The sequence below is a fragment of the Bos indicus x Bos taurus genome, chromosome 21 (genome assembly GCF_003369695.1).
Source record: "Bos indicus x Bos taurus breed Angus x Brahman F1 hybrid chromosome 21, Bos_hybrid_MaternalHap_v2.0, whole genome shotgun sequence".
Classification (NCBI taxonomy): domain Eukaryota; kingdom Metazoa; phylum Chordata; class Mammalia; order Artiodactyla; family Bovidae; genus Bos; species Bos indicus x Bos taurus.
The window spans coordinates 64816830-64836001 of record NC_040096.1 but is presented as its reverse complement, the minus strand read 5'-3'; the positions used below and the strand labels follow the sequence as shown (position 1 = coordinate 64836001).

The 19172-nt window shown below is 48.9% G+C and overlaps 1 protein-coding gene across 3 annotated transcripts in view; it reads right to left on the bottom strand.

Annotated features, from left to right (window-relative positions):
* The window catches only part of EVL (Enah/Vasp-like), a 147230-nt gene that overhangs the window by 102243 nt on the left and 25815 nt on the right, over positions 1–19172 (bottom strand). Inside the window, exon 1 of one of the 3 annotated variants that reach the window (XM_027520709.1) lies at positions 5680–5869. The exons of 1 other annotated variant lie outside the window; for it this stretch is intronic. In XM_027520709.1, coding sequence (XP_027376510.1) covers positions 5680–5702 — 23 coding nt within the window. In that variant the 5' untranslated portion in view covers positions 5703–5869. Of the gene's footprint in view, positions 1–5126; positions 5177–5679; positions 5870–19172 lie in introns of those variants that run through there. One more of the 3 variants, XM_027520707.1, reaches the window with a different exon arrangement.

Below are 19172 nucleotides of genomic sequence, written 5' to 3'. Positions count from 1 at the left end.
TCATTAGACTAGACCCTGATGCTGGGAAAGATTGAAGGTGGGAGGAAAAGGGGACAACAGAGGATGAGGTGGTTGGATGGCATCACTGACTCAATGGACATGAGTTTGAGCAAGCCATGGGAGAGAGTGAAGGACAGGAAAGCCTGGTGTGCTGCGGTCCATGGGGTCACAAAAAGTCGGACACGACTGAGTGACTCAACAACAACAACTGATGCTCAGCAAGTGGTTTGTTGGGTGAACGGTTATCCTAACAGGAAAAAGGCCCTCCTGCCTCCAACAAGGCACCACACAGGTCTCTGAACCTAAACAGCTGGAGACTCTCTTGCAATCATCCTAAGTAACTACAGCAAGAGTCACACAGACCCAAGCTGGTCTCCTGTTCTAGGGCTCCTTCCTCTGGGTAATGAGTGCAGCTGAATCTTCTTCTAATTCAGTTTTATTTTGTTGTTTTCCATATAAGAGACCACAATGCTAAGCAAAGAGAAATGGGGGATGGAAACAGTTTAATAAAGCAGCACCTTAACCAGGTAACTTTCAAATACAAGCATTTATCACAGCGTTTTATAATTTACACACTGCTTTCCAGTATGTTATCCTCAAAACAGCCCTCTTACTCTGTGTGACGTAACTAAGAGATGAGATGGAGTGACTTCTGCAAGGTCTGGGCTTTTACATCCACACTGTATGGACTGGACTGGAGTCTGGTTCCACAACACCGCTTCTCTTTGAGTGAAACTCAGCAGCTGTGACATTTATTTAACAATGGAGGATAGGCCAGCATTTTTACATATATCTGTGTTGCCATCCTACAGCTAAATTATTTGTCTCCCAAAATAACTTATGCTTGTGGCTGGTCAGACCAGCAGCAGGTGAAACTGTCAAGTCACTGAGACTTGTCTCTTCTCATTTCTGCTGCTCTACTTTCCCCTCCCTCTGCCCTCACTGTCCACCCACATCCTCCACCCATGTGCCCCCACCGCCCCCTACCAGGGCCTGAGTGCTAGGAAGCCCTGGGGAGTAGGACAGCCCCCTTCCCCCAGTTAGAGACCATGACTTAACTCAGTTAAAGTTACTCTAATACAAGTACTGGGGCTTCCCGGGTGGCTCAGTGGTAAAGAATCCACCTGCCAATGCAGGAGACACAGTTTCGACCCCTGGATCGGGAAGATCCCCTGGAGGAAGAAATGGCAACCCGCTCCAGTATTCTCACCTGGAGAATCCCCATGGACAGAGGAGCCTGGCGGGCGACAGTCCATGGGGTCGTAAAGAGTCAGACATGAACAGCACCTGAGCACACACAAGCCTGATTCACACAAGAGCTGAGTCTAGGTTAACAGCTGGTGGTGCTGTCAGAGGATTAAGATATGCCTCCTGGCCTCAAAGGGTGCAGACTTCAGTAGGGGAGAGAGATGGGACAGGAACTGTCACACAATTACACTGCAGTAAGTACCACACAGACAGGTAAGGAGGAGTGAGGAGCCGCGGAGCTGGAGGTCGGGTGGAGGGTCAGTCGGTCCTGCCCTACAAGCGGCCCTCTGCTCCTCTTCTGTTCCCCACCCTCCCCACACCTGGGGAGGTAAGCCGAGTGCCTGGAGCCACCGCGGGCTCCGGGCCCAGAGGAGAGACTCAGAAAGGCTGTGCTGGCTGGGAGACACAAGGTCAAGTCACAGGATGGCATTCTCGGCACAGGGTATCTGAGAATGGAGGACTGAAGTGAAACTGACCAGACCCCCACAGCTGGGTGACTTCAGGTGACCTCTCGGAGCTTCTGTTCTCATTTCCTTCACTCACTTAGCAAACACTGTTTCTGGGTTGGAGGTATGTGTTTTGGGACTGTCCATGTCTCCATAAAATGATACTCAGGTTCAAACTACGAGGGGCAAAGCAGCTAGTGATGTCTGGTGCACAGTAGGTGTGAAATGATCTTGTTTCTCCATTTCCCCATCGCCTGCCCAGCATCAACTCAATGGACCTGAGTTGGAACCAACTCCAGTAGATAGTGAAGGACTGGGAAGCCTGGTGTGTTGCAGTCCATGGGCTTGCAGAGCTGGGCACGACTCAGTGACTGAACACCGACAACGGTGTGAACGTCGCTGTACCTAAATACCTGTTTCCTCAAGAGATCACAGGGCCTGGAAGACGAGAGGCACTGAGCTGGCTTGGGCTCTGGACACTGGGCCGTCTCTTGGTTCGTGAGCTTCAGTGGTATCAGGGTGTCCCTGATACCACTCGTTGTAATTCATTTCAGTATTCCAGTGAAGGGGCAAGAAAAGTTGTGACACTTCCTAAGACTAGATATAAATTTGAATTATCAAAGAACGAGTCTGAGTTTGAATCCCATCCTTCCATAATAATGTTTTATTTAAAAATAAAACACAACAGACCCAAAATAGTAACTTCCCATTTTTCCATGACTGACACATTCCAACTGTGGATCACACATCCTGGAGCTAGCACTGGGAATAAACCACAACAAGGAGCAGGGATTCTGAGAAGCGGGAGCTTCTGATTTGGGTTCCATTCTCATTTGGGGGACCATGAGTCTGAAAGTCACATTTCAGACTCTTTCTTCTGGGGTTGGTAAGGGCAGGCGGTCCCTGCTTAGGATCTAGGGGTGGAAGGAAACCAGACCGTGTTCTACAAAGCCATCTCCAGAGGGGCTCAGAGGACAGTCTCTGTGGGGTGTGGGGACAGGTAAATGTTGACTTAAACTATTACTTCAGAACATGTCTCACCTACGAAGTTTTTTTTTTTTTAAAAGCAAAAACTCAAATGCAGTGTGTCTCCTAGCATAGCCAGGTAGAGCAGCTGGCCCGGTGTGAGGACAACATGGTCTTGCAGTCAGGGAAAGGCAGGGAAAGCCCCTAAGCAGTGGGGAAATGCTGGCCCAGCCTCACGTCTCCATGTCCCTGTAGCCCTCCAGGCTTGCAGCCCGGCCCCGGGGAGTCCTGACCATTGTCGCCACGGTCTAGAGTGAGGTCATCGCAGGGATTCCTTATGAAACAAGGTCGGAGTTCTCTGGCGCTCCATCAGTGGGGGTGTGCTGAGGATACTTCTCATTTTTCTCAGGAGGTCAGATGTCTGCTTTTCGACATGCTCTTCTGAACCGGTACCAGCAGGCACTCAGCGGGCATTCCAGGCTGGCACCGAGCTAGCCAGAGGGCTTGCTTGCTTTTTCATCTGTCTTAAGTCCTCCTGAAAATGACTGTGTTCACCACTCACTAAGGCCTTACTGTTTCTCCAGCAGTTTTAGGCCCTAAGAAATCAAGTTAAAAGCAGCATGGCCTGCCGACAGACTGGATTAGAACTCACAGTCCAGTGGGGAGACGGGGCATATAAACACGTCTGTCAACCAGACTTCCTGTTCAAACGAACGTGGCCTTGGCGCTCTCTGTGGAGGGCTGTGTCTGCAGATAACCTGACGGCGTCCCCCACAGTCCTCTCCTCCTTTTACCCTCACGTAACAGTCCACGGCAGCGCCAGCGTCACGAACCAAGCTTCATGGGTGCTCAGCCCAGTGTTCCTTTCCACTGTTCTCAGGCCTCCCCAGGAGGAGGGCAGCTGAGATCGCATGGCCCGAGTGTGACCTCCCCATGAGTGCTCCCAACCCCACCCCGCCCCACCCACCTGCCTGTACCTGATCTGCTGTTTCTGATTCCAGCTGTACCTTCGACTTCCCATCTCAAGGACAGTCTGTCCGCTTTCCCTAAGCCAATGGTTCTCAAAGTCTGGTCTCCAGAAAACCTAAGAACTTATTGGACACACATAAGCCCTCAGGCCCCACCCTAGACCTACTAGATCTAAAATGCTGGGGATGGGTTTTTGTGAGCCCTCTGGGTGAATCTACCGTGTGCTATAGCTCGAGAACCAAGCTGACCTAAACCAAAAAGCTAAGTGAGCTCCTCTTGAGCCCCGAGCCCCACCACAATGCCCTGAACCTCACACAAGTCCCCTGACTACAAAAGAAAGCCATCTGTCTGGCCCCATGCAGCTGTCACAAAATGCAATCATGCACAGCAAAACTCTTCAGGGCTGGCTGAAGCCGAAGCTTGAAGCCTCCCTCTTCTGCTCCATCTCCCACTCCTCAGCTCGGCAGAGCGGTGCCCTTGAACCGGAGCCCTCCCAGCTCGTCAGACCCGCTCCAGGACCAGGGGCCACCACAGTGGGGGTGGGTCTCCCTACCCCTCTGTTCTCACTCCAAAAGGCAAGCAAAGGCTCCACGTCTGCTCAAGGCCAAAGCCAAGGCTTACTCCGTCTAGAACAAGCGCTAGCCGTAAAACAGGAACCTCACCCTTGTACTACTTTCCACAATTTATGATGCTCTTGCTAATTCTCACGAGGATCAAGAAACCTGGACTAGAACCTGTGACTCCTGACTCATTCCCAATGACCTGTCCACTCTTACCTGCCAGGCATTAAATAAATTCCTGTTGGTCACCTGACAGAGCTGCCACGAGCAGTGAGCTCTGGTCATGGTGTCACTTCATGATATCAGAGCAGGTTGCCCCATGGAAACCTGCACAAACCTGTCCATTAGGAATGATGAAGAGGCGCGCTCTCCAACAAAGGGTAACTTCCTGGAGGCAAAGCCCCAAGTTTACAGGAAGGGCGGGAGCAACCTCTGCAGCCCCGCTTTCCCTTATAGACAGCTGAAGAATCTCTCATCTTCTCCCTCAATTTTGATGACAAGGTCTCCAGTTTCCTCTTACAAGCAACGAGAGGTGGTGATTCTATTCTTATTTTAATGCCCACTGCAGCTACATCTGGAGGGAACAAAAACCGCCTGTAAGGTTGCCACACAGTCACTCCTTTGCCTGTCAATATGGTATTTATGTTCAGTTCTAAATACACGGAAATTCCATCTGAGAAATGAGAAGCTGTCAGAGGTTAGATACAAACACGCTGTCCTCCACATGCTCTGAAGAGGTGGAGACCCACAGCAAAAGGAGCCGGGAACCCCCCTCATCCCACCTCCTTTAGCCTCATTTCTGAGAAACTCTCTTTTCTGGAGCCCTCTCCCCACATTCATATACTGGGGACAGATTCCCAAGGGAGAGATGAGGGAATAAGATTCACAAAAGACTCTAATTTGGAGCATTCATAATTACAGCAGCTGAAAAGCTTACCAAAGCAAAGAAGGAGCCTGTTCACAAAACACCATGAGGGCGCTTGCCAGAAAACTGCCCAGCCGCAACGAGACCACCGTCCACAATGAGCAAAATCAGAGCCGAGACCAAATCATGAGCCAGCAGACACACTTCCAGGGTTTCCACCTTCACCGCTGCAATCAGTGCTTTTTTAAAGAGCAGTAAGGCTCCAGGAGTTTGACAAAGGAAGAAAAACAAAAGGCAGCAAGAGGCTCCATCTGGATAAGCAGTTCCTAGTCAGTATTCAGAACTCCACACCAGCACCAGCACAGCTCGGATGAGGCGCAAGGTGGGGTCCTCGCCACCTTCACACACCATCAAACCGATTACCACGCTGCCTGGGTGCCTGCAGTCGACACCCCAGACCGGCACCACCTCGGCGCGCCCACCCCCACGACCGGGAGAAACCCTGCCGTGGAAAAGAACCCTTCTTTTATGAGGACCAGCCGGAGCCTGAGCTGTCATTACACAGCAAAAACCTAGAGAGGACAAAAACCCAGCGGCAGGCTGATGGAGGAAACCCAGGACATACCTGAATTCTTCAAGTGCAAACATGACCTAGTCGGAGACAATTTCCTCAGACTGTCTGGGGGCCTTTCTGGTTTGGAGGACCACCATTTAGTCAGTCAGATGGTGCAAAGGTGCAGGAAAAGGAGGCGGGGTCTGCACACCCCCCAGTATTCTGAAGTGAAAGGCTTTCTGCAGACAGGGGCCTGCAGCCTCCAGCTCTGCCAGCTGCTGACGAGCGGCAGCTAACAGGGGAGGCAGCTAAGGACCATGTGATCATTCCAGCAAGGCTGATTAATGCAGTGAGCGCGGAGGCTCCAGGCTGGGAGCTGGATTAGCCGTGAGAAACAAGTGGAACCCCGGGCAGGCCTGGGATCCTGCGGGAATCACAGAACACGCACGCCCCCACCAAACCGTATGGGGCCGGGGCGGGGGCCAGGGAGCAAGAGCTGCAAGGAATGAGAGTGTGCCCTGCTCCCCTGAGCTCAGCCCACTCACCTCGCCCGCCTGTGGCCACTGCTGTGCTCGGGTTCAGATGTAAGGACCACCGTGGGAAGCGCATGTAGTGGAGATGGATCCTGGGCTACATTTTACTGAAGACTCTTCAGGACTCTGTATTCCACCCTTCCACTATGAAACGTTCTTTTAGCACAAACACAGAGGCCGCTCTGGAATCCCAGGAGTCATGGTTTCCGGCCAGAGCTCTGCCACGAGCATCACCTGTAGGGCAGCCGCAAAGCGTGACCTCATTTATCTCAGTCTTTGTTTGCTGAGTATTTATTTCAGTATTTGTTTCCACACATAATATGGACCAGGCTTCAATTCCTTGAAGTACAAAAGCTGCTGTAACAGTTTCAGAACAGAAGTTAAGAAAAAGGAAACGAGATGTCAGCCAAAGAAAGAGGAATGTTTACCGGAGGGCAGGGCCCGAGCTGCTGAGACCCGGCACGTGAGCTGAGGCTGTGTTCTGAAACTTGCCATTAAGGAGACTTGTCAACATTTGCAGATCTTTATAAAACAAGGAAGACAGATCTCAAAAGAAAACTTGTGAGCCACTCTTAATGGTTTTTCTCTCCCTCACACCACAAACAGAATCAGGCACCAACTCTCTTTCTGCTCAGGGTCTGACCTCCCCACTCTCAGCCCCACTGCTTCAGCTCTCAGCCTCAGCATTTCCCACTCCCCCTCTCATGTTAGTAACTGGTCTTCCTCCGTCTGTCCCTTTTCTAACAATCTGCCAGAGCCAGTTTTCTTAGTCTGACTTTGTGGTTCTTGTTCGGTCACTCAGTTGCGTCTGACTCTTTGTGACCCCTTAGACTGCAGCATGCCAGGCTTCCCTGTCCACCACTACTTCCTGGAGTTGGCTCAAATTCATGTCCACTGAGTCAGTGATGCTGTCGAACCTTCTCATCCTCTGCTGCCCCCTTCTTTTGTCTTCAGTCTTTCCCAGCACCAGGGTCTTTTCAAATTAGTCGGCTCTTCACATAAGGCCAAAGTACTGGAGCTTCACCTTCAGTCCTTTCAACGAATATTCAGGATTGATTTTCTTTAGGATTGACTGGTTTGATCTCCTTGCAATTCAGGGGACTCTCAAGAGTCTTCTCCAGCACCACAGTTCAAAAGCATCTGTTCTCTGGTGCTCAGCCTTCTTTACGGTTCAGCTCTCACTATGCATGACTACTAGGAAAACAATAGCTTTGACTACACAGACTTTTGCTGATAAAGTGATGCCTCTGCTTTTTAAAATGCTATATAGGTTTGTCATAGCTTTCCTTCCAAGGAGCAAGTGTCTTTTAATTTCATGGCTGCAGTCACCATCTGCAGTGATTTAAGTCCAAGAGACTTAAATCTATCACTATTTCCATTTCCCCATGTATTTCCCATAAAGTGATGGGACCAGATACCATGATCTCAAGTTTTCTGAATGTTGAGTTTTAGGGCAGCTTTTTCACTCTCCTCTCTCACCTTCATCAAGAGGCTTTTTAGTTGCTCTTCACTTTGTGCCATTAGAGTGGTATCGCCTGCATATCTGAGGTTGTTGATATTTCTCCCAGCAATCTTGATTCCACCTTGTGATTCATCCAGCCCAGCATTTCACATGATGTACTCTGCATATAAGTTAAATAAGCAGAGTGACAATATACAGCCTTGTCATACTCTTTCCCAATTTGGAAACACTCAGTTGTTCCACGTCCAGTTCTAACTATTGTTTCTTGACCTGCATACAGGTTTCTCAGGAGATAGGTAAGGTTGTCTGGTAGTCCCGTCTCATTAAGAATTTTTCACAGTTTGTTGTGATTCATACAGTCAAAGGCTTTAGTGTGGTCAATGAAGAAGATGTTTTTCTGGAATCCCCTTGTTTTCTCTATGATCAGTGAATGCTGACAACTTGATCTCTGGTTCCTCTGCCTTTTCTAAATCCAGCTTGTGTATCTCGAAGTTCCCTGTGTTCACATACTGCTGAAGCCCGGCTTGAAGGATTTTGAGCATTACTTTAGTTGCATGGGACATGAGTGCAACTGTCAAATAGTCTGAACATTCTCTGGCATCGCCCTTCTTTGGGCCTGGAATGAAAATTGACCTTTTTAGTATGGTATCTAGGTTGGTCTTGGCTTTGCTTCCAAGGAGCAAGCGCCTTTTAATTTCATGGCTAGAGTCACCATCTGCAGTGATTTTGGAGCCCCCAAAAATAAAGTCTCTCATTGTTTCCACTGTTGCCCATCTATTTGCCATGAAGTGATGGGACCAGATGCCATGATCTTAGTTTTCTGAATGTTGAGTTTCAAGCCAGCTTTCTCACTCTCTTCTTTCACTTTCATCATGGTGAAAAATCTCCAAAACCTAGCACCCAGTGTATACGAGACAATTTTATGTGAGTCCTCAATTTACTAATAAGAGAACAGAGGCCACGATGGTTAAGTAACTTGCCCATGATCATATGGCTACCAAGTGCAGAGCAATGAGCTTGGCCAAAGTAGGTTTAATGCCAACGTTTTCAACCCTTGTGCCCGCCTGGGGTTCCAACACCAAAGAGCCAAGCGCCTCAGGCCACCTCCAGAAGAGGATGTGTTTCGCTGACTGGCAGGCAGCCTGTGGTCCTGAGACCAGGCTGGGACGTGGCACCCTTCCGGCCAGCCCTGGCGAATCCCCAGATTCTACAGCCAGACGGGAGACCGCTGAGGGCTGACAGAGGGGTTTGGCTGCCCCAGGAGGAAGGCTGAGAACCTGAGGTGACAGGCCTTGGGACCAGACCGGGAAGGAGTCTGCCTCAAAGGCTGGGCACCTCCCCCGACCACTTGACAACCGGTGACCCCAAGGATCAGGAACAGGGACTCCCAGCTGCTCCACTGCTCTCCAGAGGGCACTTCTGAGAGGACACGCCGCCCCAGAACGAGGTATCCTAGGCCACCCGCCAACGACTCAAGGCTCGGACAAAGCATGCCCCTGCTCTGGGACTTCCGCTCCCTCTGCAGCCTTTGTTTTGCTGTATCATGTAACTGGGACATGGAACTGATATGAACACACAACGGATAAAAACAGAAGAGCCCCAGACTCCCTGCTACCTGGCTTGGCCCTCCCTCCACCAGGACCAGCCCCGACTCTGCCTGGAAACACTGGGCCTAAGAGACCCGGGAGTCCCATCCGTGCTGGACTTTGGGGGGCATTGTCAAGCTCACCCTCGACACTCTGAACTCCCTTCCTCTTTCCAGGCTCACCCTAAGGACAAAGCCTCCTGACCCGGCCTGGCTGTCCCAGAACAGCGCTGACCTGCTGCACTTACTGGCCGTGCCAGCCGCCTGAGGCGTCCCCAGAGAAACTGACGCGTAGATAACAGGCTAAAAACACAGTCGTTAAGAGGAGGTGTCCCAGGCCTCCAACAATCTTGGAAAGCTATGTGAGCAGGATGTCTGAAACCCGTGTCAGTGGCGTCCGCATGCTCAGAGTGCCCGCAGCCTGTCTCTCCACGTGAAACGGCCCAGTTCCCAAGAAGGGAACTCACGATGTACTCGCTGGCACTGAATCCTCATCCCAGCTCCTGTACAGACAAGCTGGGGTTTCAGGCCCGGAGGCCCCGTGAGCCTGGGACCTCACACGGGTGTTTCCTTTCCCGCTTGTCTTAGGATGTGAGGTTTCAGGTTTACGGAGACATGACGAATGTGCAGCAACATAAACAGGGCATCTGAACAGAGGCTAGCATCCCTGCGGTGTCAGCAGGAACGCTCTGACACCCTCGGGCCTGCTCACCTGCTGCTGAGCTCCCCACATACCAAGCAGGAGGGGACGTACAGGGAACTCAGCTACGGGCAAAACTGAAAATCCAACTCCGGTCTCAAGGCCTGGCCGCACGTGCTCCTCTGAGCAGGGGGCTGTGAGCGTAACAAGCTCTATGGCCTTTCCGGTCTCCCCCTCCCGGCTCCCTAAGACTCCCCTCCCCATTCCTCATCTCCCGGCCATCTGACCCCTTCCTGCAGTCACCCTAGCACCTTCCAGTTGAGCCCTATAACCCTTCCTCACTGTCTGCAGGATGGAGTCAGCACCCAGCCCCATCTGCCTCCCCCACCCACCTCATCAACCCGGGACCCTGATGCAGGAGGTCTCCCCACCTCTGCCCCACAGAGGTTATGGACAGTGGGGTTCCGAGCCCAGCTCTATGACTACCTGCCTGGGGAGCCTTGGGAAGACAGGACTCTTCCCCACCTGAGCCTCAGTCCCGACCCGAGGATGGGGATGACGCTGGTGGCATGACTGCGCATTCCCCTCCTGACCACAGCCAGCCTGGAGGAAGCTCAAAACTGCAATTCCTATGACAACCAAGAGCTATGTTCTAAAAATCTCACATACCATCTAGTGCTCAGGAAGAACCTCTGTCCTTCCCATGTCTTAGGTCTTTGACCAGGTGAGAGCCCCTGGGGACAGGGGGGAAGGGGGCTGGCAAGAAGAGAGACCAGAGGAGTCTGGCACCTCACCACCTCCATCAGGAACATGTGGACAATGCAGGTGAAACGACACGCTTGCTGTGCGAACACAACTTCAAGAGAAACTTGTCACAATCTGGAGTCACCAGCTCTGAACTCTCTTATTCTGAGCTGGTGGGGAGCCCACAGGCAGTGACCCTGTTTTCAGTCCTTTCTAAGTCTTCACAAGGCAGAACACATTCCTAGCCACAGAGCAGGTCTTTGGTCAGAAATGTTTTGAATGCACTTTTGTTCCAGTTGAATTAACCTTTCAAAAAAATTAAAAACAAACAGAACCCCCACTTTCTTGAACTAATAGGAAATGTATGAGTCCCACACTCTGAACTAATTCCTCCTCCCCAAATCACGTCAGTCACCTGAATTCCTACAGTGACACTTAACTTTAAAACAAAAGCTTTAAATAAAACCATCCTTTACCTCCATTTCAAGAATTCTATTTAAATTTCTTAAAAAAAAAAAAGGCATTCTACCATTAAGCAAACACAATCACAATCCATTTTCACCTGCCACTGCTCACGAGCAGCTCACCGGTAATCACTTCTGCACTCCCATCTTCATCAACCTCTGGCCCAATCAGCACTCTCTGAGCACCTGAACCAGGCCACTGAAAACTGTCCTTGCATCCCCTCCACAACTTTCTCAGGGAAAAGCTAAAGCCCCTAGCTACACACTCTAATGAAGAAAACCAGACGATAAATGAGTAAGAGAAAGACGATAAAACAGGGTTAAGTACCAGAGTGACGAAGGGCTGCTGAACTTAGAAGAGGTGACAGGAAAGGCCCCTCTCAGGGAGCGAGAGTTACGCTGAGATCCAAGGGACTAGCGGGGACAGTGGTGAAAATACCAGGGACGATCAGCGTCAGCAGACAACACAGCCGGCACAGAGGCCCAAGGCGGGAGGAGACTGGCTTGGTTTCCACCCCTTTCCCCAGTGTGGCTGGACCAGGAAGGAAGGGAGTAGAGGGAGATGGAGACAGAGGGGAAGCAGGGCTTTATGACAGGGAAGCTGCTGGAGAGCTTTAGACAATGGCCTAACAGGAGCTGATTGTCGTTTTTAGGGGGCAGTGGGAGAGGCTTCCCAGGCAGCTCAATGGTAAAGAATCAGCCAGCTCAAGTAGGAGATGCAGAGTCGATCTCTGTATCGGGAAGATCCCCTGGAGAAGGAAATGGCAACCCACTCCAGTATTCTTGCCTGGAGAATCCCATGGACAGAGGAGCCTGGCAGACTTCAGTCGACACTCACAGAGTCGACATGACTGAGCAAAGGAGCATGAGGAAGTGGAAGAAGCTGCAGGCCCCGTGCAAGCAAGAGAGAGCGGGGACGGGCATCGGACCAAAGAGAAGAATGGGTGGGTGTGGAGCACGTTTGAGAGTCTTTTTAGAGTTTGAGTAAGCTCCAGCAGTTGGTGATGGACAGGGAAGCCTGGCGTGCTGCAGTCCATGGGGTCGCAAAGAGTCGGACACGACTCAGTGACTGAACTGAACTTAGAGTCTTTAAAATTTTTTTTTTATTTACATAACTTTTGGCCGTGCTTGGTCTTTGCTGCTTTGCTCGGGCTTTCTTTAGTGGTGGCGACTGGGGACGACGCTTCGTGCGGTGTACAGGCTTCTCACCGTGGTGGCTTCTCTTACCGTGGCACAGGCTCTGGGTGCGTGGGCTTCAGGAGTTGCAGAGCTCGGGCTCAGGAGTGGTGGTGCAAGGGCCTCGCTGCATGTGGAATCTTCCCGGACCAGGGATCGAACTCACGGCCCCTGCACTGGCAGGCAGATTCTTACCCACTGTGCCACCAGGCAATTCCTAAGAGTCTTTTTCACAACTCAGTTGTTTCATGTTATTTTGTGAATTACTAATGAAGCAAAGACTGAAAATATTTCAACAGAGATACTAAGACACCACCAGGACCATGAACCAAAGGAAGAGAGGAGGCCTGGTCTAGTCTTTACCGCAGGGCGTGGCACAGAGAGTTAGTCAATAAATATCTGTTGAATTAATAAATCAGCAACTGGCAGATTTAGAGAAGATTTCATAAAAAAAGACAGAATTGGGTCAAGTCAGCAGTCCTCTTTCCAGTGCAAGCGTCAAATCAAAGGGCAGATTATTCTTTTGAATGAATAAGTGCAGCTGGGCCAATGTCACCCAGATAGGCAGAAATTTGCCAAGAGAGTCTTACCAGGAATAGAGGGAGATCAAGATATACATGCGTGTAAAACAAATGTCCCCATTCAATCAGGAAGTGTCTCCTGGATACCTGCTGTGTGTCCAGCACTGCTCAATCCCTGAGTAGAGGGGCGGGGGTGGCAGGGCAGTGAGGGAAGATTCAGACACATTTCGGGTCTCTCCAACAGTCAGGAACAGGGCACACAGACTCCAAAACTACAGCCTCAGAGTCGCACCTGTGAATCCATATGAAAGCAGTCTGGAGCCAGGGTTCAGGTCTTTTCCCTACTTCAGTTCACTGTTCTTACCAGAATCCTCTTGAATCTGGGTTCCGTCATGTAGCTGCTGATGAGCGTGGAGTGGGAAGGGCTGGGCTGCGGTCCCAGCGCCATTCCTCAGCAGCCAAGCGGCCGTGACTTTACTGGACTCTCAACGTGCTCACCTGTAAAGTGGGGCAGCTGTTCCTGCCCCGCTCCCTCACAAGGAAACAGAGAAGATCAGATCCAACAGTCGGTGTGCCAGTGTTCTATAACTGTGCGTGCTATACAAATCAGTAACGGTGCTGGTCTTCACAACAAAAGAAATGATTCTCTCTGCTCTGTGTCATCTGAGATCTTGATAAAGCAGGAGTTTTAAGTATTCATCCAGGGCAGAGAGTTAGAGGATCCATAAATGCAATGTACTATCTGGGTGACCAAGAGAATTTAGATGAACACCGGTGTTCAGGGCTGAAAGGACCCGGAACCCCACTCCTGGGTGAGCTACCTGAGATGCTTATCTCCTCCACATGCATTCACTTCTGTCAAAGTATAATTTTCAAAAAGCTGAAAAGGGAACTCTCATGCCAATATATAGTATGTATGTATCAAGTAAGTCCTTCATGAGGGAAAAAGCAGGATGGCAAAGCTGGTTCAAATGCAACAAAAGAAACACAAATAAACTTGGTGGAGAAGAAAGAATGCTGTAATAATCTTGCCAAGTTGATACAAACCTGGCTAATGTCCTACAGAGCAATTAAACTATAACCTTTGAGGTTATCTTTCCTACTGAACAGAAATCATTAAGAGCTCTACTGGATAATAAAATTCACTTTTCACTTCTCGATTTTTTTACAAGTTAAAATCTAACTTGACAAAAGTCAGATACTCTTTAGATCGGCTTACCAGATAACACTCTCGAGTGACCTTGGAAAGGCACACGATAATCACTTTGCCTTTTCTCCAAATTTTAGGTAATTTTCCTAAAGTATCTCTACAATGTCTAAACCTAGCTTATCATCCATTCCAATGGACTGGTTGCAATGGATAAGAAGCTGTTCTTTCCTATCTGATCCATTTTTGCTTCTGCCTCATTTACATCCTCTTAGTTTGAAAAAAAAAAAAAAAATAACAACAATAATCCTTCAAAAAATTGAAGTCAGTTCTAAATTATTGCTTAGTCTTCCTAGGTCAAATGATTCTGAAATTTGGGGGCCTTGTTTTCTAGAAGCTCCAGTCTTCAGTGCTTCTCTGAATTCTCTCCTCTACCGCCTTGTGGGTCCTCTTTAAAGACAAAAAGGGAAATGTGATTCATCGGAGCTGATTCAGAGCCCCCTCCCCCAGGCTCTGGCTATTCTGAGGCAGTTACCATAATTAACTCTAATTTCCTAACTTCGCAAACCCACCCCTAGCACTCCTTTCTTTCCAGTATAACAGTGCTTGGAAGTCACTAACCAACCCCACTCCAGAGAGGCACATATAACCCAACCCACATGAACTGGCACAATAATATGAAGTCAAAAAAAATAAAATAAAATGAATCAGGGAATGTCTTGTTCATATCTGTATTTTCCACAGAGACTAGGGAATTAGCATGAATAAACAAACAGATTAATTAATTAACTGTTCTGAAGAACTGAAAGAATGAATGGATTCCAAAGGCTTTGGCATGTTAAGTGAGTGTCTCTAAGAGCCTAAGTGAGGAAGGGCATCTCTGGGGACTGGTCTAGTGGGAACCTTCAGAAATGGAGATGTTCCTAGTGCCTTCCGGCTGGCTTACAGACAGACAGGGTGGCGTATAAACAGTGTGTATCCCCCAGTTCTAGAGGCTGGAAGTCCGAGAGCAGAGGGCCAGTGTGGTCAGGCGAGGGCCCTCTTCCAGCTCATGCACATTTCACTGTGCTTGGTCCTCACAGAGTGGACAGAACCAGGGGGCTCTGTGAGGTCCCTCACAAGGGCACGGACCCCACTTCTGAGAGCTCCACCCTGAGGCCCCACCTCCCTGACACCCTCACATAATGTGAATCTTGGAAAGAAAGTGGAAGTGTTAGTCACTCAGTCGTGTCTGACTCTTTGTGACCCCATGGACTGTAGGTCACCAGGCTCCTCTGTCCATGGGATTCTCCAGGCAAGGATACTGGAGTGGGTTGCCATTTCCTTCTCCAGGGGATCTTCCCAATCCAGAGATCGAACACATTTCTCCCACACCGCAGGCAGACTCTATCCACTGAGCCACCAGGGAAGCCCTGGTGAATCTTGAGGGGGAACACAAATATTCACGTCACAGCAGAGACCCAACGAGTGAACACCAGGGATTTCCCGCACCTTCTGGCAAGGCAGGGACGAAGATATTCTGCCTGGAAGCAGGGAAGCAACATAGAGGGGTAAACGCATATATGTAAAATACCACCACACAGGTCTGAAGGGACCCATGCCGGCAGTTGTCTCTCTGGTGTGAACACCTAAGGCCTGGGGCTGGGCTCCAACCCTGGCCATGCGAATCCGTCCTAATCTACAAGGATGAAAAAGGAAAACCTTCATTTAACAAACATTCTGATGGCGGCGATGATGACAATGAAATCGCATGAATACGCCTGAGAGACTTGTCACTTGGAAAGTCCTGCTTTAGATAAATGTATTTTTTTCCCTCTAAAAGCCAGTCTTTCTTTCTCATGTATTATTTCTGATAAGCTTTCTCTACTTCTGATTTCCCGCTCTCATGTACAGGGTGGTATTTTCCCTCATCCAAAATAGCACTGCTTCTTAGTTTCCAAAGAGCTTCACTGGCATTGCTCTTGCAGTGGTGTGTATGTTCCTTCTTACAAAACACTCAGCATAAACCCTGCTGTTTCAATTAACAGGTATGCGGACAAACTGATGACGGGCCTCCCGTGGACTGCTAACGCTGAGCTAGGACTTGTTAGGTCGCTTACTAACTTTGGAACTGTGGTTCTTTTGTAAAAGATGTGTTCTTGCTAACATGAAAAAAATGAGCACTTCATCATTTTCAAGCCTCACTCTCAAACCATTCATCTCTCTTATGATACTACCTTCCATGGACCCCACAGTAAATAACGAATAAAAGAAAGAAAATAGAGGGCAAAAAGAACACAGGCATTACATGAACCAAATCTCAACAGCCACTGTATGCCATGAGTAGAACACAGATTTTGAAGGATTTCATAGTTCTCACTGATGAGATAAACGGTCTAAGAAAAATGTCAGTCCGATCCTCTCACTTTGACCAAAGAGAAAAACACAGCACCCCATCTAGGGTCGGGCTTCCCTGGTGGCTCAGATGGTAAAGAATCTGCCTGCCAAGGCACGAGACCCAGGTTCGATCCCTAGGTCAGGAAGATCCAATGGCTACCCACTCCAGTATTCTTGCCTAGAGAATTCCATGGACAGAGGAGCCTGGCAGGCTACAGTCCATGGGGTCACAAAGAGTCGGACATGACCGAGAAACCAACACTTTCCCTTTTCTGTCTAGGGTCACCTGACTACTGTCAGAGCTGGAATAAGAACTGAAGTCTCCTGATTTCCACTTAAGTGCTCTTCCTTTACATCAGTGGCTCTCAAAAGCGGGGTCCTTGGCCAGCAGGGTCAGCATCACCTGGGAACTTGTCAAAAAGGAAAACCCTCAGCCCTCTCCCCAGACTAAATAAGTCAGAGTCTCTGGGAGGATGGAACCCAGCAAGCTGCATTTTTAACAAGCTCTCCAGGGGAGTCTGATGCATGGTCAGGTTGCAGAACCACTGAGCGCTCTAACACTGGTGATTCTCACCAGGAGGGTGGCGGGGGGCATTCTGTCCTCCTCCTCTAAAGAACAAGTTAGAACCCAAAGGGATGAAGATGTGGATTCCTTTATTACTTAAAATAGCAAAAAACTGGGAATAAACTAAGCATCCTCAACAAGGGACTTGTCAAACAAAGTACAGTATACACAAAGAGAGAGATTGACATTAACTGCCGAGACATTACTACTGTTGAGTAAAAATACTACAGAGGATTATTACAAATTGTTAATCACTGTTGTACGATAAACACCTCCTCAAGTCAAACAATAAAGCAAGTTATAGAAAGGCCTGCAGTGTATTCTCCCTTATGCACCACCATGTAAGGCACACAACGGAGATACTGGGTGTTCAGCTCCAGATCACCGTGGTAAAGAGAATATCCGAATAAAGTGAATCACCCAAATTCTTTGGTTTCTCAGTGTACATAAGAGTCACATTTACATTATAGCCTATGAAGTGTACAGTAGCACTGTTTTAAGAAAATGTACTTACTTTAGCTTAGAAATACTTTATGACTTAAAAAAACGCTAGCCATCATCTGAGACTTCAGTGAGTTGTTGTAGAACAAAGATCGCTGATCACATAACAAGTACAGTAATGATAAATAAAACTGTGAGATGTTGCAAGAATTACCAAAACGTGGCACAGAGACATGAAGGGAGCAAAGGCTGCTGGGAAAGTGGCGCCAACACCACAAACCTACCATGTGTTAAAAAAAAAGAAAAGTAGTTATCTGCAAATTGCAGTAACACAAGGTCGGCTTGTCCGTCACATACGACCCAGCACAGGACTCACAGCCTGGCCTTCAGACGCAGAGCTCCGCACCACGGGGCGGGTTGCCGCACTACTGTCGACGCCAGCCCCCTTCTGAGAAGTGGGGAGACACCGTCACCCCACGGGGCTTAGGTGAAAATCCACACGGTACACGTGACGCTGCTAGGAAGCAGCTCTTAGGCAGAGCTGCTCTGTTACTGTTGCACTTCTTTCTGCATATATGGGCCTAGAGAAATGTTTGGAAGTGTGTTGGCCAAAATGCTAACAACTGTTTATCTCCAGGAGACTGACATGCCCTGGTCATCTGCACTTCATTTTTCTGTGTACCTTCCTATATCGCTGAATTTTTACAATGAATAGGTATGGTTTTTATAAAAACAACAACACTATTTTATATATATCCTCAGTTCAGTTGCTTCATCGTGTCAGCCTCTTTTGAGATCCCGTGGACTGCAGCACAACAGGCCTCCCTGGCCATCACCAACTCCCAGAGTTGACTCAAACTCATGTCCGTTGAGTTGGTGATGCCATCCAACCACCTCATCGTCTGTCATCCCCTTCTCCTCCTTCCTTCAATCTTTCCCAGCATCAGGGTCTTTTCGAATGAGTCAGTTCTTTGTATCAGGTGGCCAAAATATTTGAGCTTCAGCATTAAGAAATTTGTATGCAGGTCAGGAAGCAACAGTTAGAACTGGACATGGAACAACAGACTGGTTCCAAATAGGAAAAGGAGTTTGTCAAGGCTGTATATTGTCACCCTGTTTGTTTAACTTATATGCAGAGTACATCATGAGAAACGCTAGACTGGAAGAAACACAACCTGGAATCAAGATTGCCGGGAGAAATATCAATAACCTCAGATATGCAGATGACACCACCCTTATGGCAGAAAGTGAAGAGGAACTCAAAAGCCTCTTGATGAAAGTGAAAGTGGAGAGTGAAAAAGTTGGCTTAAAGCTCAGCATTCAGAAAACAAAGATCATGGTATCTGGTCCCATCACTTCATGGGAAATAGATGGGGAAACAGTGGAAACAGTGTCAGACTTTATTTTTCTGGGCTCCAAAATCACTGCAGATGGTGACTGCAGCCATGAAATTAAAAGATGCTTACTCCTTGGAAGGAAGGTTATGACCAACCTAGATAGCATGTTCAAAAGCAGAGACGTTACTTTGCCAACAAAGGTTCGTCTAGTCAAGGCTATGGTTTTTCCAGTGGTCATGTATGGATGTGAGAGTTGGACTGTGAAGAAGGCTGAGCACCGAAGAATTGATGCTTTTGAACTGTGGTGTTGGAGAAGACTCTTGAGAGTCCCTTGGACTGCAAGGAGATCCAACCAGTCCATTCTGAAGGAGATCAGCCCTGGGATTTCTTTGGAAGGAATGATGCTAAAGCTGAAACTCCAGTACTTTGGCCACCTCATGAGAAGAGTTGATTCATTGGAAAAGACCCTGATGCTGGGAGGGATTGGGGGCAGGAGGAGAAGGGGACGACAGAGGATGAGATGGCTGGATGGCATCACTGACTCGATGGATGTGAGTCTGAGTGAACTCCGGGA